The sequence below is a fragment of the Akebia trifoliata genome, chromosome 5 (genome assembly GCF_017979445.1).
Source record: "Akebia trifoliata isolate Shusen 1 chromosome 5, ASM1797944v1, whole genome shotgun sequence".
Taxonomy (NCBI): domain Eukaryota; kingdom Viridiplantae; phylum Streptophyta; class Magnoliopsida; order Ranunculales; family Lardizabalaceae; genus Akebia; species Akebia trifoliata.
In genome coordinates this window covers 5171639-5195499 of record NC_141379.1, presented here as the reverse complement: position 1 = coordinate 5195499, position 23861 = coordinate 5171639, and the positions used below count along the sequence as shown (strand labels likewise).

Here is a 23861-nt window from a genome sequence, read left to right as displayed (position 1 = left end):
TTAATGTGTTATAAGTAAAAATTGATGTGCGAATAGCAGCTCTCTTCATATATCCATTCTCCCCCCTCTTCATCTCCTCCCACCCCTATAAGTGAAAAAAATAAAAACTCTAAAAAAGGGCAAAACCTCATAAAACCCTTGTCTTCCACCACATCATCATCTCCACCACCACCAGTAGCGCCGCCACCAACAATCGAGTAATTAGTCTCAGAAGCTCGAAGAAGATAAACCAGAACAACAATGGCGGCCTCAGAAGCCACAGACGGACCAGTCCTCAACTTAATGAACAAGCGTCTTCGAGGTCTCCGCAAAAAATACAATCGAATCGTTCAAATGGAGGAAGGAATCTCTCAAGGAAAACCCATCAACAAAGAACAAGAAGAAACCCTTCGATCCAAACCGGCTCTTTTAACTCTCATCGATGAATACGAAAAGCTTCGCCAACCCTTATCTGTTGCGGTTCAAGAAGAACTCAATCTCGCTCATCAACTTCTCCAGATCTCGTCAAATCCTCCTCCTTCAGATGTCGAAACCATCAAAGAAAACAAGGAGGACGAAGAACGAGATCGAGAATCGGAGAAAAATAGTTTTGATTCCTCTACTGTAGAGGATCTTCTGAATCTTCTCTACTTTGGGAGCCTATTTGATGTGAAACCTCAGAGTGATTTCACCTCTACGATGCTAACTAGGACGCACGAGCGTGGCTGTTGCTTGACCTACGACTACGTGACCGACGATGCAACAGATCTTCTAGGAGAGAAAGATTTGGATTTGATTTCTACGTTGGGAGGACTCGTGATTTCTCGGCCTGTTCATTCGAGTCAATCTCACAAGAACGCTTTACAGAGCTGCGTAGAGCACGCTAAACTCTGGCTCGCAAATTCGGATCAACCCATTGAAGCTGGAGCGAGTGTTACTTGTATTGGACTCATTCTTTGATTATTTATTTTCCAAAATTTTCTAATTTGTGGGATTAGGTTTGTTTCATTGATCCTTCGAGTGTTTGCAGATGCGGGATTGAGAGAGCGGCTCAACAAGATTCTGGCTTCGGATTATTTCACCACGACACCTGAAATGAAAGCTCCAGTTGAAGTGGCAGCAGCAGCCGAGAAGTATGGGCCTTGTCAGGTACCTGTGCACAACACCTCGGTGCCTGTTCAGACCGAAGGCACATTTATGCTTTACCAGCAGAAGGTGAATCTTGTTTATATTTTTCGTTTCTAGGATTTTATGATCTGGGTATTTTATTATAAGTTTTAGAAAGTTTTATTTCGGGCATTGACATAATTATCGACTTTACAACATGTGAGCGGAGCATTGGTTGAGTGACATGGGTTTTCAAGATTGCACACCTAATAACAGTGAGATAGGATGAATTTACTTGTCTAATTCAACGACAAGTTTATGTTTTTATTTTTCCTGGTCTTCATATCTTTCTATTATGTTCGTATGTGCTCTATTAGGTATGAATGCATCTTGAAATGTCCTCTATATGGATGTACTTTTGTTTTCTTTTCCTCTTTTTTTCCCTACCATGTCTGCATTGAAGAATTGGTGTCTAAATAGTTTCATGGTGTAAAGGACGTGGTGAAATGCTTGATATCTTTGTGCTCTGTTACCACTGAAAGTATGATCCTTGGTTCATTTTCTGTTGACAATTCATTTTTATGCCTCAATATCAACAGTTCAAAAGTTGTTCTTAGAATTGATATTTTTAGCAGCTTTAGCATAACTTTTATAGCTATTCAATGTACTAGATTGCCCCCCATCCCCTAATTGAAGATTATATTTTAGCTAGAGAAGTTTTCTGATATATCTATATCTCTTATCTATATATATTGCAGCTTTTAGTATTAGGATTGGCATAACTTGTTTAGCTATTCCAATTTTCTGGAGAAGTTTTCTGCTTTAGCTGAATTATGTATTTGATCTGAAATGTAAAGAGTTTAGTGCGTTATGCACCTCATTCAGTCTTATTTGGACTGATAAAAGGTTCCATGATGTGTTTTTTTTCCTTTTAATTTGGGGGAATTTTGGTCAGTAATTGAGGTAGTGTATTATATTTGAGCTGTTTTGAGGTACACACTTTTGGGGAATTGATGTGGTGATCTTAAAGCAGGTTGTGGATAATTTTCTTTTGGGGAGTTTTAAATAAACAAAAGAAAATACAAGTTTAACTGATTTAGTTATGCTGAATTTGCATCTATCAATGTTACTAGGAAATATTTTGAAAATTTTGTGACCCCTTTTTTTTGAATAATAATGGTGGTTAAGGCAGTCCCCAACCAGAAAAAAAAAAATACATTCTTAAGTACATCTTTCCCTCCCTATCCTCTTGGAGGTTCCTACTGAAACTCTCATCCATCTCTTTGTAGTGTGTAGCTTTCTATATCCCTCATTTATGATTTAACAAGCTAATTTATCAGCTGCTCTGTTAGTCTCTCTATAGATATACACTAAAGAAACATCCAAAAAAGAGGAGGCAACCTCCCTAATAGAGAGTTAGAGATAGTGATATCCCTCTCCTGCCAAGGTATTTGAAATGCTCCTGTAATACAATTGGTTGCCAATTTGCCACTTTGGATTCCGCTGCCACTTTCACCCTGGAACAGTCCCTCTTAGCTAGCTTGAGCCCTTCCCATATCACCTGAAGTTCATGATGAAAATTGTGATCATCTTTGCTAATCTACCATAGGTCCTTAGTTTGATAACCCCTATTCGGATTATTGTTAAAATATCTTTATTCGGGAAGCGACCCTCATATACATATGACTGAAATAATGGGTTTGATCCCTTGGTCCAAGCTTCTTTTCTGAAGGCTTCTCTTTGTCATACTGTCACATCCTAGATGTTGAGTATATCCCATCGACCAACGGCAAAGTTGGGCAGATATGGATATTGATATGGGTTTAGAAATCAAAGACAGGCCTGAACTTGATTTTTTCCACTCAACATCCAAATTCACTCTTTAACTTCCATTTTGTTAAGCTATGTGCCAATTTAGTCTTCACAAAAGTCTTTCCTGAAGTACTCTATTGGGGCATGGATATGGCTTGCAAGAAGCAGGGACTTGACTTATTAGTTATTACCTTCCAAAATCAAAGACAAATATCTGGATACGTTGTGGCCATTTTAAATATTAATTTATATTTCTGATTTCTTTTTTTTTGGATAGGTAAAATCAAATTCATTTAAAAGGAAGCAAAATACAGACAACAAATGAGGCTCAATGGTGGTTGAGGTGACCTACCAAAGAGACCATGGTCTAGAGAAAGCTAACAACCACAAAGAACAATTGAAACCCCCAACTAACGTATCAGTTACAAAATTAACGCTGACACATCCAATCTAAAAAGGAAATGGGCAAAGGTGGACTCCTTGAATTCTTGGACCCCTTTAGACCAAAAAAAGTATATCAGCCTTAGCATGCAAGATAATAGTGATTAGTCTATTCTCCTTTACCTTCAAAGGTCTTAGCATTCCTTTCTCTCTCTCTCCAAATACCCCCACACACTAAAAAGGGGAATATGTTTCGAAAGATTCTACCTCTAGCGTTAAATATTTGAAAAGACCAACTTTCAAAGAGAGCCTAAGTTAATCCAGGAAGAGGCCAAGCTATGTTGAAAAGCAAGAAGAAATAAACCAAATTGAGATGGCTATTGAGATTCTGGACACACATTCTTTCTGTTTTCCTTAATCTTATTTTCTCCATTTTCATTATACATCCCCCAAAAGTTCACAATGACTTTTCTTCAAGCAATTAACTTTTTGATGGCTAGGATTTCTTTTCTTTTCTTTTTGATGACGGGGGTTTTGGGCCCGACTAGGAAAATATAAGGAGGTTGAAGCAAGTGACATGTTCTAAACGCTTGAGCCATTCCTTTTTATCACCAGTCTTTGGTCATAGATGAGGGAAAGGAATGCAATTCATCAAAGTAATGATGGTCTCTAATTTATTCAGGTTTCTTTTGAGACTTAAATCCTAAGATGGGTCTTCCGTTGTTTTTCCAACCATGCTCTAGATAGTGTTTTTCTTATTCTACATAGAAAATATTTGAGTGAAGCGAGACTTTGTAGAGGAATTTCCTCTCCAACAATTTATCCCCAAAAAAATCTTATATGATTTCCCTTCCTCCCTTGAAACATATGTTTATTCTAAACTCCACTTTCTTCTAGGACATTCATCCGAACTTGATGTAGGACATCCACAATCCTAGTTAGAATCGTAGTAGTTTGTTAATTCTAGTAGGATTTATATTTTTAGTTCTAATAGAATTTCTATTTCATAATTATTTTAGGAGTACGATTCTTTATTAGTTTCTTAGTTGTTTTTAAAATTCGTTTTTAGTATTTAGATTATAATTAGAAGTGCTTACAAGTATCCAAATAAAGTTATAATAGGTTTAGAAAGAAGCTATTATGTTATAAGTAGGTTAGGAATGTTAATTTTTAGTATTTTAGAAGGATTCTAAATTGTTATGATGAAGCTATCTATATAAAGAGCTTCACATACGAATTTTGAGATAATATTCATTCAATAATTTTCAAATTTAGTTATTTCTCTTGTTTCGATTTAATTTTCTGATTTTTCTTTCTTTTCCAATTATGTGTATTCCATTGAACACAATATCTTAATTCCTTTCAAATCTAATAATTCACATGCTTTCACTACGTCAAGTGGTTTCAGAGCTCTTGCTACGATCCACAAAAGATGGTTGGTGAAGGTGATTTTACCACAAAATCTTATCTAGAAGCTGAATTTGAAGCCAAATTTGCAGTCCAAGAAGTCCAATTTGCAATGCAATTCGAGAAGTCTAAAGAAAAAATCAAAATGGAGTCCTCTTGTTTAAGGCATGATTCTCAACACTATTGAGAAGGAGAAAGGTAAGAAAACCCTTGGAGATGAAGAACCCAAGGATTCTCACTATCCCTCCCTCAATTGTCCTCATCATTCAGCCCCTAGAAACTCTTCTAGAGGCCAAATTCCCTCAAAACCAAAAATCCTGCCTAGAATATTTGTTTTACCCAAACTGCACCACTGCCTAAACCTTTTTCAACCTTCTAGCCATGTCACACCACTCCTACACCCTCAAAATTAAACCCTTCACTCTCCAACAACCACATATTAGCCCCCACAACATGTTTCTCATAACCCTAACCCTCCAAATACTCTTCAAAATCTATCAAACAACTTCAGTGATCCTTTAAGGACCATAATAGCCCAGTATGTGGATTACATAGATGAATTGGATCTTTATACTACCCCCCCTCCTCACAAACTAAACATCACTATCTTGACTAGGATAGACTTCCCCTTAACCCTCCCCATACTCACCCACTCTCATATCTTGATCCTAATGCAAGACAAGGCCATTATCCCCTATCCACAAATTAGTCTTTCCACGATTTTGAGGAGGCTGAAGACATGTTCATGCATGATCCACCCTCACATCCTGGCAACACTGGATACCAAGAGAGGCCTTTTGTATATAGGCTTAAGGTGGGCATTCCTAGCTTCAATGGATTCTTGCACATTGAAGATTTCCTTTATTGGATCTCTAATGTTGAAAGGCTCTTTGATTACATGGGACTTTCAGAGGATAAGGTCATACTTGTGGCTTTTAAGCTAATCGGAGCAGCATTGTCTTGGTGGGATTGACTATGTCCAGGCTTTAGGCCAATGCAATCATGGTCAGCCATGAAATAATTGCTTAAGCAAAGGTACTTACCCCCAGATTGGGTCCTAACATTTTTTATTAACCTACAAAATTGTAGGTAAGGCTCCCAAAGTGTTGAAGAGTATGTGGACGAATTCTCCTGGCTTTTTTCAAGGAATGAGTTGCATGAGAATAAAGACCAAATTATTGGCCGTTTTCTAAATAAACTTAATAGAAATATCCAAAAGAAATTGTCTACTCACCAGTATACTTCTCTTAATGCCGCTATCAACAACGCACTGAAGGTAGAGTCTTTCATGACCAAACCCAAGTCCTTTTCTAAGCCTTCCTACAACAATAATCGTTGACCCAATTACCCTCAATCTGCCCCTCCCTCTTACGACACTTATCTACCTCAAAATCAACACCGACATGATTCATTTACACACTCTTCAACCTTCTCCCGACTAGCCAGGACCTTCGTTCACAACCCCAAAACAACAGTAATTCCACCCCTTCTTACCCCAATCAAACCAACAACAATCAGTCACCCCCTCCTAAACCTAAACCGACCAACTCTTTTGCACACCCCAAGCTAAACAAGTGCTTAAAGTGTAGCAAACTTGGTCACACCTCTAGGGTGTGCCGTAATTGACAAGCCCTAGTTGCGGAGGTCGAATGTGAACATTGTGATGATGTTGATAATGTTGGAGATGACGATTAAATTGAGGTTTATGCTGCATATGGATATGATGAAGATGGAGAACGTATTTCTTGCGTAATTCACAACCTTTTTTCCATTCAACATGTTGATCATTCCACAAGGCATTGTTTATTCCACACCATTTGCAAAGTTCAAGGTAAGTTGTGCTAGTTGATCATTGATAGTGGGAGTAGCGAGAGCATCATCTCGTTGCATATGGTAGAAGCTCTCAAGTTGCCCACAACTCCACACCTTAAACCTTATACAATAGGCTGGGTTGTTGATGAATACCGCAAGAAAGTCACTCAATAATGCAACCATGCATTCATCATAGGTGCATACAAGGATCTGATTTTGTGTGACATTGACCCTATGGGCGCTTGCCAGATACTTTTGACCTTGGCTCCACGACAAGAATGTCACATATAGTGGAAAAGCCAATACCTACTCCTTCATGCACAACAAAGTGAAAGTTGTTTTACATCTTACAATTCAATGGCCTTCACATCGACGATTTCCTTAATTGGTTGTTTACTGTAAAAGTTTTCTTCGATCGTAAGTATGGGCGTTTCAAATCGTATGAAGGAGATTTTGTAATGATCTACCTTAACAAGGATCGTTTTCTAACGGACACCTACAACAAGACTAAGTTCAATAAGATAGGCTTACTTCGCATCCTCATGCAAATCAGCGATAATGTCTACTTTGTGGACTTACTGTAAGACATACACATTTTTCCTTACTATCTAGATGGCGGAATTTCTTTATCTGTGCCGAACACAAGGACAAGTTATCTTCAAGAACGGGGGCCTAATGTAGGACATCTACAATCCTAGTTAGAGTCTTAATAGTTTTTTAATTCTAGTAAGATTATATTTTCTAGTTTTAGTAGGATTTATATTTTTATTTCTAGTAGAATTTCTATTTCATAGTTATTTTAGAAGTTCAATTCTTTGTAGTTTCTAATTTATTTTTAAAATTTAGACTATAATTTGAAGTGCTTAGAAGTATCCAAATAGAGTTATTATAGGTTTAGAAAGAAGCTATTATGTTATAAATAGGTTATGAATGTTAATTTTTAGTATTTTAGAAAGATTCTAAGTTGTTCCGATGAAGTTATATATATAGGAGCTTCGCATACGAATTTTGAGATAATATTCATTCAATAATTTTCAAATTTAGTTATTTCTCTTGTTTCAATTTAGTTTTCTGGTTTTTCTTTCTTTTCGAAGCTTGAATCTATTGATTCAAACTGGTTTTGTGTGTTCCATTGAACACAATATCTTAATTTCTTTTGAATCTATTAATTCAAATGGTTCTGTCAAAACTCTACTCCTATAATAAGCTTTTGAGTAGCCACTCTCCCACAAAAATACATCCCAACCAAACATTCTCCAGACTCCTCAAAGGCTAGAAGTTTTTTACTTAGATATCCATAACATTTTCACAACAATTCCTAATTCATTCCCTTTATCCTTTTGATCCCAAGACCCCATTCTTTTTTCGGGTACAACCTTCTCCATTTGACTAAGTGGTATTTGTGAGAATCCTCACTATATCTCCACACACACACACACACACACACACACACACACACACACAAACCATCTACTTGATGGCCTTAATTACTTCCATTGGCATGGAGAACAAAGACATGCGATACATTGGGATGTTGGAAATATGCTTTTTATCAAGGTCAATTTCCCTCATTTTGATAAATATTTACCCTACTAGGATATTTATATGCTATCTACTTTTTTCATCACAAAATCCCATATTACTGTTGAATCTAATTTTTCACTCAATGGAAGGTTGAGATAATAGTTGGGAGCTTACCGACTTTAGAAGATGTTACTTACTTCAACCTCTTTATATTTTCCCTTAGTGCCCACCTTGAAGAACTTGGTCTGGTTGAGGTTTATTGGGAGCCCAAAAACTCCATAGCAAACCTCTCAAGTTTTTGAATTGCTCTATAGAATCGCTTGCAAAAATTAGCATATTCTCTAGAAATTGGAGATGGGAATCATAGTTTGCCCTTTCTCTCTAAACTTCTCGAGTTTTCCATTTCCAACAGCTCTGGATATCATCTTTCCTAGGACATCAACCATTAACAAAAAGAGATAGAGGACCTGATTGTGTCTAGCCGTGATAACTCTTAAAGAATCCTACCAGACTCCCATTAAATTGAGAAGGATGGCATTTCATTAGCTATCTTCTGAGAAATCTCCAATTCACGTGATTTTATGCTTTCTTCAAATATAATTTTCACACATGCCTCAACTTGCCTTCTTTTATCCTAGAGCCAATGCATTCATTGTTAATTAAGATATGATCAAAATTTTCTCACCCACAAATGCCCTTTGCTCAACAAAAGGAACATGTACCATAACCGTTATAATAAGCCTTATGGCCAATAATTTTGCAATTGTTTTATAACTACTGCCCAAAAGGCTAATGGGTTTAAAATGCTTCTAACCTCCCACCTCATTGGAATTAATTAAGACCATACATTACAATTTGAAATGTCTCTTTAAAAACATCCTTTAAAAAAGTTATTCCTTGTTGAAGGATCTTTCCAACCACTGGCCTTGCTCTAAACATATTGTCTCAGACTCAATGTCATCCGCCTAAGGTCATATCATCTCTTTCAAAGTACACGGTTAAAAAGAAATATCCATATTCGAATCATGTATTTTCAAATTAAAATTGGTTAGTCCTAGAATTACCTTCTTCAACAACCTCTAGAGTTATCGGAAGATATGTGGTCTTTTAGTCATCCTGCCTAACCAACAAGAAGTGATCCTCCCAACCAGCAGAAACCGAAACCTGTTCAGTTTACTTAGAGTCGGGTTGTCTTGATCATTTGACCATGTATAGAGATTTCCGTCCAAGAGGTAGATCAATTCTTAGCCTTTGCAATTTTCAGTATTCTTCTTAGAAAATACTTTTTGCAACATACCATTTGCAGTTTTGTTGAAAAAAGTGAATAAGAAGTTGTTAGGGGTTAGAAAATACTAAATAGTCAATAATGTGGAATGAAATAGGAAAAAATTGTCCTATTATTATGCATGCAGTAGTATTAGCATCATTGATGATACAAGCATACTAAACAAGTACAAGTATCTGTATTACTGACCTTTTGAAAAGAAGAAGAAACAAGATTACTTGGAGGACTTAAAATGAGCATGTTTGCAATTGAGCTTGTTGTTTTTGTATTCTTTCAGCTGTCTCTGATATCTCTTACCAGTTTGCAGTTTTTTCTTCACTTTGATCTATCTGTCAACCTATATTTGGAGCATTTCTTGGTGTCACTGCTGAAAATTACTGTAATTTTAGATCAAAATTGTGCCGTTTGGTTGAAGGTCATCTAGATCTAGATGTCCATTGTATAAATTGTGCCTTTTTTAGCTGGTACTGTAATTGGACTCGATATATCTCTTGATTATTTTCAAATTGTAACATGAAATAACTGCATCTCATTGAAAAAAGGGTTTAATTGGGATATTTATAATGAGGTGTCACCTATCTATCATTTCTTTTCTTTCTCCTGTGCTAACCTTCTGTAACCCGTTTTTTTAATGGTAAAATTCTTATCCTTTCTTTATAAAAAAGGGTAACCAAGAGGACTGATAGTTTTCTTCCCATTTATGAAATGATTGAACAATTAGCTCCGATTCTGGTTGCACGAATTGGATGTGGGAGACTGCCAGGTTGTGAAATTGATGAAATGGGAACTCTTAAAGGATTCAGGAGGTTGGAGTGTGTTGGTATCTTATGGAATACTAGGGGGTAACAGATTTCTTTCATTACCCAACTCTCAAGGGTATTATAACAAGGATAGGAAACTTCAAATGGCCCATTCAAACATATGAAGAAATGAAAGTGGGAAAAGCAGATGGATGTGTATGTTCTTCACCTCATCAACATTTGTTTGCCTTCAATGCTCTGTTATAAGGACTTTGTTCAACTCACACAAAGTGGAGAACCTGAATTTTTTTATTTCTCGCTTTTCCCTATCCTCCCGGATTCTTCCTTATTTGGACTTTGACCTTTTCTGTCGTTGGACAAATCATGCTCTTAACAAGAAAGGTATGATTCTTAGGAATATATTGTCCTTTTTTATGTATTAGCTTACTTGGAAGGAGCAAGAAGTGTTCCAAGGTATGGAGAAGAACCAGTATGATATTTTCTTTGAAATCAAAGATTGTCTATTCTTTTGGATAAACAGAGCATTGAGTTAAATGGATTTTCTTCAACAATTTTGTATTTATAGAATATAAGGAAATATAATTTTGCTTTATTTATTCTGCTGTGTGTTGGGGTCTCTAGTTTTTTTTTTTTTTTTGTTAAATGCTTCTCCTTGTGCACTTGTTGCCCCTTAGCGTCTTGTTAGGCTATATTTTTATTTATTGTATGGAGTATCCAACATGTTTTATAGTTATGATTCCTATTAGTTGTTTGATTAGTAAGTTTTTAGATTTAAGAGTATCTGGTTTTCCTTGTTTTTATTTTTCCATGTGGCAAGTTGGGTTGTTGTAGCCAATATGGTGCATTCTCTTTTAGGGAATGGGACGAAGAAAAAATTGCTTGGTTTGTTGTCAGATCCTTATTTTTGTTGGTGTGATTCCATCACTCGTTGTGGTGTGACTCTATGCACTTAAAATTTAAGTGGTGTGATTCTGCTTAAAGTTCTACACCTATTCTTCTTGTATTTAAAAATAAATGAATAAAAATAAATAAACAATAAAAATAAAAACGAGCCATAAACCCTGAACTTGACCCTTACGTTCAACCCCATTACACCTTCAATATCTGCCGCCTAAGACCCTTATTCTTCTTCTTATTAATGGTTATGCAGGGTTTGCACCAAGGTCGTCATATCAACATTTGTAGACTTGAACCAACTTAGCAAGCTGGCACCTTCGTCTCTAATCCTTAATTGATCCTTTCAAAAATCTTATATATAAACATCCATTTTTCAATCCTCAACTCTTCAAACCCTACTATCCTACGTCACTTTTGTCTCTTTGATGACGAAGGCAAGGAGCTGTTGTAGATTCTACCATATGCTACATATGTCTTATATGGAAGTATTGACATTTTTTAATCTTTTGAAGACATGTTGTTGAGTTCCAATAGTATGGTATGCTAGATGGACTTATAGTCACCAAGTCCAAATCTGGGAATGAAGTAGGCAAGGGAAAAATTTGGAGAAAAAAAAAGGGGAAAATTGGGCTAGGGTGAGAGCTGTGCAATTGTTCTAATAAGTGGTATTTTCATATTATATCATTAGATCCCATATTAACTAGGATAATAAATCACCAAACCCAATTTGTTATTATCCATACAGCCACAAAAAGTAACCACAGTTCCACGACACATTCAAGGTTTATAATGTTCAATGTATATATTACAATCATGAATCCAAGTTAGGATTCATCAACTAGTCAAAATCATCAAATTCATTGTCATCCTCATTCTTTGACGCTTCATCGGTAAAAGAGTCACACTCATCTTCATCAAGGTCATCTTCTCTTACGAGTGCATCAAGGTGATCTTTATTTTTTTCCAATTTAATCTTGATGTTCGCGATTAATTTGGTTAAGGAAAAAAATTATGATTTAATCATGACTTTTTCAATAATGTCAAATTTGGTGCCTGTGTTTGTACTTCTCTAGTTGATTAGATTCTTGTGTTGAAAGTATGGTTCTGAACCATCTTGCTAATTGGAATAATGTTTAACTTAATTTCTTTGTTAACTGCACATTAAATAATCTAGGCTTGGCTGCTATATTACCTGCACACTTAAAAGTGGAAGGCGTACGTACCTATGCCAGACTCTTTTAACTGTAATGTTTCTGTCAATGGCACCACGCTCTAGTTGTGTTTTGCTGTACCCAGATCATTCAGTTGGATGTGGTTGGTGGTGTGTTTGGAAATGAGACGGGGGGATGTTCTTGAAGTTTACTGTGGCCCCATTGGCATGTCAGACTCAATGAAATGGAAGTTGAGGTCAATCATTGAAGGGATTTACATCTTTGAGGATAATTTTGACAGACTTTGTGGAGATGAGTATCACTTTTCTCTTCGAATAAGAAATACTGTGGACCTACATAAGGCCTAGATGTTGTAGTGTGCAGATGAGGCTACAAGTATGTGAAGCCAAGATGAATTGACCATGACTTATATCAAACCCAAGACGAAGGCTGTTGGCATTGCATCTATAAGGCGGGGACACATCTGAAGGATTCCGCTGCTCTAGCTTACCTTCCTAATAGAAAAAGGAGGAATCTACGTAAATTAGATTTATTATTTTCGTCATCCTTTATTTCAGAGGCTCGATCAGGGGGAATTTTTTAATACCTATTGGTTATTAGGTTCGACACAATATGTTTTGGGATTTTAGTCTGGGCATCATTATTTGACTGGAGAACTGAATCATTCACTATGTGAGCTTGAGGGCTTATGGTTCAATTAAAGTATCCACCTCCAACATATGCATGCGATCTCTAACACTGATATTGACTGATGACCACAAATCGAGTGGACTAGCTGATAGCTAAAAGCTTCACCTATTGAATGCTTATCCTTCGTCATTTTTTTGCTTGTAAGGTTGTGGTGGTATTTCTTTCATTTCCATTTGTGTTCATTTATCACTCCTTTTTTCTTCAGATATCGCCCCACTTCAACTATGGGCAGTGTAGTTGCTTTCTAACCAAAGTTTCCTCTCATCAGTTTCTTAATTGTGGTTCATCTAATTCAGTTCATCAAAATATTTGAGGTTATGTTACAAAGTAGCAAATGGGTTGTGAAATTGTTTACAAATTTTCTTGCCACACGTTTTCTCAGGAGAGTTAGCTCCCTTTCATGGTTGCCAAACATTTTGGAACCATTCTTATATATTTTTTGTCTTCCCTGTCATGTGGATTATAATAGAGTTTAGTTCACTTCACAGATTGTGCATTCTGCATCAGTTATAAACTGGAGACCTTATATATTGTTGCATATCATTGACCTTATGTGTCTCTCTTTGGTGTCGTTAATTTACATCCAGTAATTGATAGCCCATTACCTATGACTATCAAGTCTTTAACTACGGCTTTCCCTCGATCCCACAAACTTTTCTGTGAATTTCACATTGGCAACTTCTACTACCAACTATTCTCAAGACAGGTAGGTGGGATTAAATCTTGTGGGTTGGGTGACTCTTGGAGAAACACATGACCCCGACATTAAAGAGAAATCCAGTGGTCGGGGCTTATAGATACCCCCCTATGATAAAACATGGCCATTTGATTTTGTGTTCAATGGTCGGGTTGTGTATGTACTATGTACATACATATATTCATAAGAGAATGCAAACATATTTATTGACAAATTATGCGCAAGTGGAAGTGACCTGTCAAGATCCTTAGCCTAAACCTTCCAAATATAAATACCTTAGAATACTGAAAACGGGCCAGACCTTAACAGACGGATAATCCCTATCAATTCAACCATCAATGCAATTGCTTTTCCTATGAGTACTTCTCGTCTAATACTGAATCTTATCAATGATAATGTAAAGGCCCTTGAGGAGAATCATCAAGCTTTTGTTGATTGATTGATCAATTGATTATATCATCACATATTTTGCTACATTTTCTTCTGGAAGAGAAACCATTTCATTGACAGATCCTTTTTAGGATGAGAATAGTCTAGCAATATTTATGCCAAAAAAAGAGGTTTTCGTGCATGTTGTAGTATGTTATATATACATATGCTCTATTGTTCTCCAACTGGTCCTTGTTTTTGGGCAGGATGAAGAATTGGGAAATTTTCAAGGACAAGAAAGTGATGCTGATCAATCAAGTCCTGTTGAGGATCTCCCCAAGGTGATCTTTAGTCTTTGTAGCAGGGGAAATATTCTTTATCACTTGCCCTTATTTTTTATTTATTTATGTATGGAAAATTGGAATTTTTTCGTTTTGCAGGATGATCCAGATGCATTGAATACTGTGGATGCTGTTTCAGTTCAACAAGACCAATACAAAGAAGAGAATGAGGTGGAGGAGCAGAATGAGAGAGATGTGGAGTCAAGGGAGCAACATTACTTTCCGAGAAGACCTTATCCAAACCAGAGAGGAGGTGGCCGTGGAGGTGTTGGTGGTGGTGGTGGCCGAAGGGGTTATCCCAACGGCCGTGGTGGTCGAGGCAGCAGGGGTGGTGGTGGGGGCTACCAGAATGGCCGCAGCCAATACTACGAACAACCTGGTAACTATTATCCAAGGAACTACTATAACACAAGGGGTAGGGGTGGTAGAGGTGCTGGTGGTGGGAAAGCTTACAGCGATCATGGATCAACTGCTGAAAGTGGCAATACTCCTGCCACTGTCGAGTAATTTGGGGGGGGGGGGGTTTGTGACCTGGGTTGAAGTCCTTTTTGGGTGTCAGATTAGTGGCTTTTAAGGGTAAGGAAAGGCTTGCATCTGAAACAAACCTTGGTTCCAATCCCTGATACTTCTGTAGTTCAAACTAAGATAAGGACCCACCCATATTGAAAAATATTTAGCAACTTTTTTTTTTAAATTTTTATTTAGGCCTTTAATATCTTTGCAGTTTGCACTAATGTTAAATGTTGTGTTTAGAAACCTATTTAGATTTCTATGAATGTCTGACCTAGTGTTGCATTTCGTCTTGGAGAACATTTGTTTTGGAATCATAATTTAAGGTTAGAGAAGTTCCACAAACTCATTGACTCTGACTGTCCATTTGGCCGTCCTGATGTTTGTTTGATGGTTATGGTAATCCATTTGGCCTAACTAATTGAATTGTCACATTTTTCTTAGCTCTGATGATTCAGTGTTTCTGTTTTGTGGTTGGATGGTGTGGATCGGCACCAAATGAGTGAGGTTCTCTGAGTCTGTGAGCTGGGTGTTCTCTCAAGACTACGTGTACTGATGAACCATCTTCTAAGAAGCTTTCTAAATTTACTACTTAGTACTTGAGTTTGATCTAGTTTACCAAAATAGTGATTGATTACTTGGAGAAATTCTATGGGTTTACACCAACAAAGTGGAAGGACAATTAGTTCCAAATCCAATCTTGTTAGAAAGATCTTTATGGACGTCGCTATTAGCTCGAAGTGTTGGTTGACAGAATCTGGATAAAGCTCTGAAATGATTTCAATGTTGGACCTACAACAGTGTTGATAACCAGCAGGGGCGGGTTTACAATGGGGTCACTTGCCCCCCCACCCCCACCCCCACCCCCACAATAATTTCCAAAGTTTATCTGCCACTATTACCCCTCACAAAGAAAAAAATTTCTGTCTTGCCCCAACAACTATTTTTTTTTTAATTTTTTTTCACTCTCCGTTGTCCCCACAAAAAATTTTCTACTCTTGGTTGCCCCCACATGGGCAAAATCCTGGCTCTGCCCCTGCCCCTGCTAGCCAACCAATCTTTAAAGATGGTCTTCCAAGAGGGAAAAAATGGGAGTTTCTTCTTTATTACTGATCACATAAGCATTTGAAGGTTGGTTTATTCGAGTAGAAGGATCAATTTCAAGTTGAGGATGACCTAATGATTCATAGTTTATCGAATATATGATTCGGCAAAAGGGAATCACTCCTTCGTGCATTAATCAGGGGTATCTCTCAAATACGTGGTGTGCGTCTTCAAATAAAATTGTCTCTTTTTAGATAATTTTGTCAAGTTAGCCAATATAACATATTAGGGACAATTACCTGAAAGTCCCTTATTCTAACTTTTCTTACAATTTAGCCCTTGACTTTTGCACCATTTTAGTAAATCTCTCTTTTCAAACACAATTCTTGAATCTCATGATTGAAATGTCGATATTGTCATAACCATTCCATTGACTTTTGGAGAGTTCATTCCGATGAAAATGATTTGAAAAAAGAAGTCATTTTCAAGAGATTTTTTTTTCTTCTATTTTTTCAATTATTCTAAAGATGTATGTAAAAAATTAGGGTTTTTCAATTATCTTGTTTCATCTTTAGATGAAAATCGATCAATGATGGTTCTTTTAGTTTGAAATCTACATGAATACAAGTCGTTATGTCAAGTTTTAAGTCAATATTTCCATGTATTTTAGTTGAAAAAACTTGAAAAAAACGAAATCGGGTGGATTTACAATATTGAGGTTGACAATTTTTTAAAAATTATTGTCGACATCAAATAATTTTAAAAAAAATTGTCGACATTGACAATAAATAAATTGGTGACATTGACAATAATTAAAAAAATTGATGACCTCGACAATAAAAGTATTGAACTCAAAAATAAAAATTGTTGACCTCAACGCTGTAAAATCCATCTGTTTTAGCTTTTTCAAAAAATTTCAACTAAAATACATGGATATATTGACTTGAAACTTGACGTAACGACTTGTGTAGATGATCTGAATAAACCCTAATTTTTTACATACAACTTCAAAATGCTTGAAAATGACTTCTTTTTTCCTTTTCAAATCTAGGATTGACAATGATTTGAAATATACCCGATGTCCAAATTGGTTCGAATCAATTCGATCCAAAATAAAATAATAATAAAAAAAAAACATGAAAAAAATCAGATTATCCAATTTGAACATATTTTAATATTTTTTATTATTATGCTTAATTTCATTTAAATACATATAGATAAAACGTTTTAGTCTTTTTGGTTTCCCTCTATATTAGTAGTTGAAAAGTGGATTTTTAAAAAATTATATGATTTTATATTTTTCAATTTTTTGAACATTAATAATTTGAAAATAAGGCATGTGTTTGGATAGAATCGGTTTCAAATAAAGGATGAAATAAAACGGATCAGATTCGATTCATATATTCATTAATCCGATCAGATCAAATTGGGTACATGTTTAAAAAATTTTTGCTCGGTATTTGAATGATACTGATTTGGTACTGAACCAATCCATTGTTGGCCTTACTCATATTCTTTTCCTCGAAATGTAGCCTCGAAAACTCAATTAGGATACTAGTAATCCAATTTTTTTGGACGAAAATAGTGAATTTGAATGGTTAGGGTAATTTCGATATTTCAATTGTAAGAAATGTTAAGAGTAGGGTTCATGGACTATTTTGAAAAAAAAAGGGATTTACTAAATGTCAAGGACTAAACTAAAAGAAATGTTCGCGTCAAGAACTATTAAGTACTTTTCCCAAAATGTTATGTTAGATTAGTTCAAGTAATTATGACATGCATTAGACTTTTAATTTTTTAGAAAGCATATTTACCTTAACTTTCATTCGAAATTCTCTATACTTCAATTATCCCCAGATGTATTTTAGTTTAGTTTGTATTTTTTTGCTCACATAAATATATTTGTGATCTTATAGTTCACGAGAGTATATTTTATAAGAAAAATAAACTTTTATCGAAGTCTTATATTTGTGACGAAATCAATAGTTGGCATTTCTATAACAGCTACTCCTTTACACCATTCACGTTTCTTTTTAATAAAAAGAGGAATATTACATCTCTGTTTCCAGTGGAGATCGATCTGTATGTAGTGAAAGATAGAGTTGACATCGTCAGAATTTCATATTTTTGTTTTTAAAAAAGAAAAAAGAGAAAAGGAGCGGGAGAGAGCAGAGTATCTATCTCTACTTTATGGCTTTCGTCCCCTGTATCGCAAATTATTACAACTGGCGATCACATATTTAAAAAAAATATAAAATTGATGGAAGAATAAATTTTCGAACCACAAAACAAAAATAGATAAAGGAAAGAATAACAGAAAAGAAGTGAAGAATAAAGTTTGGGTTTTGCACTTTAGTCTTTTGCCCATTGGATTTGTATAACAATGAGACGTAAATCGATGTTCTCAAACCCAAAGAGATCAAAGGCAAATGGAAACCATTTTTCTTTTTGGGACCATCTTAAAAAAGATTCTTTGATGGTGTGGATACACAAAGCCCCCATAACTCACATCTTAAAAGTTACCTTTTAAAGAAAATAAAATTGAGAAACATGGTGAGATGGATACTTTTATGGAATTAGATCTGGTCGAATACTTTGATTTCTCAGCCATTGCCACTAACGTGGATTAATGTTTTTAAAATCAGGTTTACCCATTAAGACAAATGTCTCTTCGAGCAACTCCAATGTACTTGGGCTCAAAGTTTGTATCCTCGCCCAATTATTATTTTAGAGAGTCAGAGGGTTCTGAAAGGACTCCAACGCACTCTGCATTCTGCTCTCTATTTTGGAGAGAAACATTTTTTTTTTTAATAAGTAAAAGAAGAGAGTGAGATTCTCTCTCTCTACCTTTTGACCTCTAATGAAGATGATCATTGGCTGTAGATTTATGAAGAATTATTTTAGATAACATGTTTAGAATACATACCCTTTGAATATCTAAAATGACTTTCTATAATAAAATGCCTAGTGATGATGAAAAGTTCAATTGGAATTGTTCTTATAAGTGTTTTAAAAATTAGACCGAATTGATGATCCAATGGGATAATGTCATAAAACTGACTCAACTCACGTGAATTGTCATTTTTGTGGAATATATATATAATAGGACTAGAATTTTTAGAATGGGCTGATTTTTGATAAGGATGATCTCCTAACCATACAGATCATCCTCATTAAAAATCAATCAGTTTCAAAACTTGTAACTCATGTAGGACAAAACATGTAAGTTTGTATATTTAATTTTTTATTATTTATATACAGAGTCATGATAACTTGACTTCCTCACATTGCATACTCAAAATACTCTCTTGACATGGTAGGTGCTAGAATCGTAGATTTATGCTTTTGGATATACATATGCATATCCCCGTAGATATGTGCAGTTTGTATCCAAGGAAAAAAGATCTATGGTTTTAGTACATGCCACATTAAGAGAATATTTTGAGTATGCCACATAGGGGAGTCAGAAAATCATTATTCCTATATATTTTTAGGTGGTATTTGCAAACACACATATATCAAAAGGACTTATTTACAATTAAATGATTGGTTGAAGGGTTTTAAAAGTTTGAATCATGATAATCTGATTCCCCACGTTGCTTATTCAATCCACTCTCCTAAAGTGACAAGTTCGAGAATCATTATACCTACGTCTTAGTATACAAGATTGCACTTCCCTATAAAAATGTGTATCCCAAGGGAATCATGTAACACAAGGCATAGATATCTACGTTTCCCAACTTGTTAGATCAAGATAGTGGATAGAGTGTGCCACGTGCGAATTACACTGTAATTTCGAAAAGGAACATGTTGGAATGACACAAACGGAAATGCAAAGATGACAAAAATGATGTAGTGACGTGCACATAATTGCAGATGCTTTTTACTCGTATCTTGCGAAAAAGCATCTACGATAATGTGCACGACACCACATCATTTTATCACCTTTGTGTCTCCATTTGCATCACCTGAGCATGACTCTTTCAAAAATCATGTACGATCCAATTTTCTTGACTATTTTTTATTTATGAAAATGACCCAGACTATTACGAGTCGGGATACACGGTTCCCGTGGATACACTTTTTTACGAGGAAGTGCAATTATGTATCTCGAGATGTACAAATCTACGATTCTAAACTTGTCCACGTCAGAGACTCGATTGAGTATTATCACGACTCAAATATCAATGGACCAGCCGCATTTACAGATCTCAAAAGAATCCCACGAGAGAGATGTCTTAATCTCCCAATTTTTCACCAGAGATGAAAATATGAGAGAGAGAGAGAGAGAGAGGTCCTAAACTCAATTCTTCACCAACGATGAAAATGAACTGGAAGTCACATCACCATCCTCCATGGTCCATACCCATTAGAAAAAAGCATCAACGGTTATGTGTGCGCCGCCACATCAATTTTTTTTTTTGTCACCTTTGTGTGATTCCAGCATTTTCCTAGAAAAAATTCTCTTTTTAAAAAAATATCAAAAAAGAAACTTTTATCTACTATATAAACAAACCCATCACCTCATTCTGAAGCCATGCAGAGACCAATAAACATTAGCAAAGAAAAGGCGTGCCAAGCTGAAGATTTGACGTATTTTTTGTGTTGAGTTGGTTTGTTGTAGAAGAACAGAAGATGTGGACGATTAATCGAAGAATAGAGAAGATGGAACTATTAAACCATCAACCATCGTTTGATCAATCGTTGAGTCATCAACCATCCTTTGGTGATAGACCGTTTTGTCGTCAACCATCATCTTTTGGTAGATCAATGACTCGCCAATCTTCCTTTGCTGGACCGTTCAATCACCAATCTTCCTTCCGTAGTACTGGTGGGTCATCGACTCAGTCTCGAGTTCAACCATTCCACTCTATCACTCAGTGGAGGACTCACTTCAACAATCTTAAACAATCCTCCCAATTGGTCTCTCTTTCTCTCTCTCTCTCTCTCTCTTTAAATAAACGGATGAGATGGAAACACGTTCCCTAGAGATTCTGAAACGAAATGGATTCCTCTCAGCCGTATGTTTGATGCCATCCATCAAACGTAGTTTGACATTAGAAAATCATTTTATTTTGAGTCAGTAATGAATGTAGGCGGTTGAAACACCGCTGGCGTGGCAAAGGCACATCACCATAGATGGCTTTCATTGGGATACACAGGAAAAAGATGTGCGGTTCTGTGCTGTCGCCATGTCAACCATGCACCCAACTTCTTACCAAGACCGCATGGGTTCATCATGTGGTAGGGTTCACGGGTTCGCGGCTGACGGGACAGAGGCACAAAAAAAGATGTGTGGTTCTGTGTCTTCGTCGTCAGTCGCGTATCCAACTGTGTAATAAGACCGCATGCGTTCGTCATCATTCTTTTACTTTTAATGATTTTCATAAAAGTGATTCAATATGTTCATTTCAACATGACTAATCACAAAAAAAAAATAATAATAATAATAACTTTAGTGAAAAATAATTAAACATTTTTCATTTTAAATAAATTTCTTATAATTTTTTTTCTTTTTGGTAAAAGTTGTAGGATCATCCAAACTTAAATCATCATGATCCCGCGAGGGAATAAATGTGGTCATGGACTCCACATGAATATCCTTTTTAATTTGTGAGAATAATTGAATTTTAGCATAAATGATGACTATAGTAAAGAGATAACTCTCATATTAGTTTTGTAAATGCATATTGAAAATCAGCCCATCACTCATTTTCATGAAAAAGTTTTTATCAAAAAAATATTTGAAAAAATGAAAATGTCAATCCATTTTTCAATATGGCAAGGGAATTGATAATTTTTTTTTCTTGTGATTCTAAAGATGGTGATCGATTTCACTGCTACATGGTGTGGACCATGCAAATTCATCGAGCCAATCTTTGCCGAGTTGTCTGCCACACACACAGATGTCAACTTTGTTAAAATTGACGTGGATGAGTTGAAGGTATGATTCTTAATCTTTTTGCCATATTTTTATTTGATGTTATGGTTATAGATATGGACGGTTGTGATTGCTTTTTAATGATACTAATTATGGTGATTTTTTGTGCTTGATCGACTATGAAGATGGTGGCCCAAGAATTTGAAATAGATGCGATGCCAACATTGGTGCTCGTCAAACAGGGAAGGGAAGTCGATAGGATCGTAGGGGCAAGGAAGGATGAACTGGAGAAGAAGATCAACATGCACAACATATAAGTATGGAATGAATGGTACTGAATACAATAAGAGGACACCTTTTGACCTCACCTTATTATTAGTAAGCGAAGTCCCTTACTTGCTTATTAAAAATAAATTATGTTGGCTTGGTCATGTTATGGCCTCTACATAAATATAGTCTTTTTATGGGTTTTAATTTCATCAAGTTTTGTCTTCTTTGAGTTTTACTTTGTTGCTTAATGTTTATCAATCAATATTTCTATCTTTTCATAAAGAATATTATGGCTGAGATGAATTGGATGTTGGAATATCTACTAAAGGAGGATCCATGTTGTGAACATTGTGCTACAATCATACTTAAATGCCTAGAAAGATATTCATAGGGATTCCCATGGATTTGATCCTAAGAACCTGTAAGAGCACTCGGTTAATTCTCGAGGTACGTGCAGTCCCCTCCACCCACATACACACCAAGTAGTTTCATGGATAAATCCCTGAGGGTGGCCCCTAAGAAGGGACTCAAACTCAAGACCTTCGCTTCTTAAGGTGTGGTTTTGGCCATCGCACCAACTCTTAAATAGTTCTATGAAACAAATATTGATCTCTATGAAATCTTGTAAAGCCCGAACTAACCCTAAAAGAATTAAAAAAAACACCCAATACCAACACATTACGGAAATTTGGAACCAAAGCATATATTAGTTTCTAAATTTCTTGGTCCAAAAATGATTAAGATGGGCCTTCTTCCAACTTTCTTGTGTAAGACAGTATGATTTCTCGAAGGGAGTCAGGTCAATTTCAAAATAATAAATGAATTTTTTTACCAAGTTGAGTATCTGATAGAACACAACATAGTGAATTATATTTCTCCGGGAGAGGGACCTATATGCCTTGGCTCCGGCTCTGGTTCTTCTGATTTCCCTAGTTGGACGTAAGTTCAAACAATCTTGTCATAAAAAATTAAAAAAAAAAGAAAATATTATCCAAATTGTATAAAAGTTTGGAACCAATGATACCGTAGTTTCTCATCGTAAAATGATTAAGATGGGCCTTCGTCCAAATTTTATTGTGGCGTCTTAGTTAGATAATACTAACACAGGATGGTTTTTCAGTCTGGATAATTTCAAAATAATTATAAAATTTTCTCCAAAGTTTCTATCATAAATCTTAATTATTAGCACAAACATTAAGAGACCTTATGGTGTAGCATGGCTTTAAAACTCGTTTTGACATCTCGTCTTGCCATGAACAAGACTGAGTCATCGAGTCATTTCGTTCAACAATAAGACAGATGAATCATGCATGGTTGTAAATCTCGTCTGATATGTTTGACTTGTCTATCAGTCTCGTACATGTATTGGACGAGTTGTCTCGGTCTCGGACAAGATTTAAAACCATGGGTTGTAGGGGAAATAGGCTCTATTCTTGACGACACATTCCTGAGAATGTATATTACATCTTCATTTTCTATTAGAATTGGGTGAATGTTAGATATAAGAAATCATAGTGGAATATGTTTCAAAGAGAAATTTTCAACACGATTTCAGCTAATAAAAACTTTGCCACGTATCTAAAATCATCTCCATTCATGTCATAATTAAAAATATGTAATTTCATATGCATCCCATTGATCTTTATCAAATAGCAACAATGGAACTTAAAACACATCTTGTAGTGCCCTTAATATCAAAACAACATAACCATAAATACTTGTAGAATCATCATCTTTAGCATCATAATAACGATTTTGAAATTACTCAATAGCAATTCAATCTTGACTGGAAGCTCTGACAAACTTTTTCCTTCCAATCATGAGGACTAAAAAAGGGTATTTTGATCATTTCTCATTAATCAAGGGGAATGTTATTAGTTTAAAAACATAGGGCATACTAATTATTCACCAATAGGCCTACA

At 35.7% G+C, this 23861-nt stretch overlaps 2 protein-coding genes across 2 annotated transcripts; both read left to right on the top strand.

The window, feature by feature from the left end:
* Window positions 1-71: 71 nt before the first annotated feature.
* LOC147401189 (glycine-rich protein) lies at window positions 72-15121 on the top strand. The gene is made up of 4 exons (XM_086442368.1): window positions 72-919; window positions 1010-1194; window positions 14160-14234; window positions 14334-15121. The coding sequence occupies exons 1-4, from the start codon at window positions 241-243 to the stop codon at window positions 14739-14741; spliced, it is 1347 nt and encodes a 448-aa protein (XP_086298494.1). The 5' UTR covers window positions 72-240; the 3' UTR covers window positions 14742-15121.
* A 5195-nt stretch (window positions 15122-20316) lies between these two features.
* On the top strand, window positions 20317-22148 carry LOC147401188 (thioredoxin H2-like). Its single transcript, XM_086442365.1, has 3 exons — window positions 20317-20711; window positions 21610-21732; window positions 21855-22148. Exons 1-3 carry the CDS (start codon window positions 20424-20426, stop codon window positions 21984-21986), a joined length of 543 nt encoding a protein of 180 aa, XP_086298491.1. The 5' UTR covers window positions 20317-20423; the 3' UTR covers window positions 21987-22148.
* The last annotated feature ends 1713 nt before the right edge of the window (window positions 22149-23861 follow it).

Bases quoted from the DNA above. Each gene is read 5' to 3' on its own strand.
- LOC147401189 (XM_086442368.1), top strand. From the start codon at position 241: ATGGCGGCCTCAGAAGCCACAGACGGACCAGTCCTCAACTTAATGAAC. The intron at 920-1,009 runs GTATTGGACTCA...GAGTGTTTGCAG, and splicing joins AGCTGGAGCGAGTGTTACTT to ATGCGGGATTGAGAGAGCGG. The intron at 1,195-14,159 runs GTGAATCTTGTT...GTTTTTGGGCAG, and splicing joins TTATGCTTTACCAGCAGAAG to GATGAAGAATTGGGAAATTT.
- LOC147401188 (XM_086442365.1), top strand. From the start codon at position 20,424: ATGTGGACGATTAATCGAAGAATAGAGAAGATGGAACTATTAAACCAT. The intron at 20,712-21,609 runs GTCTCTCTTTCT...GTGATTCTAAAG, and splicing joins TTAAACAATCCTCCCAATTG to ATGGTGATCGATTTCACTGC. The intron at 21,733-21,854 runs GTATGATTCTTA...TCGACTATGAAG, and splicing joins TTGACGTGGATGAGTTGAAG to ATGGTGGCCCAAGAATTTGA.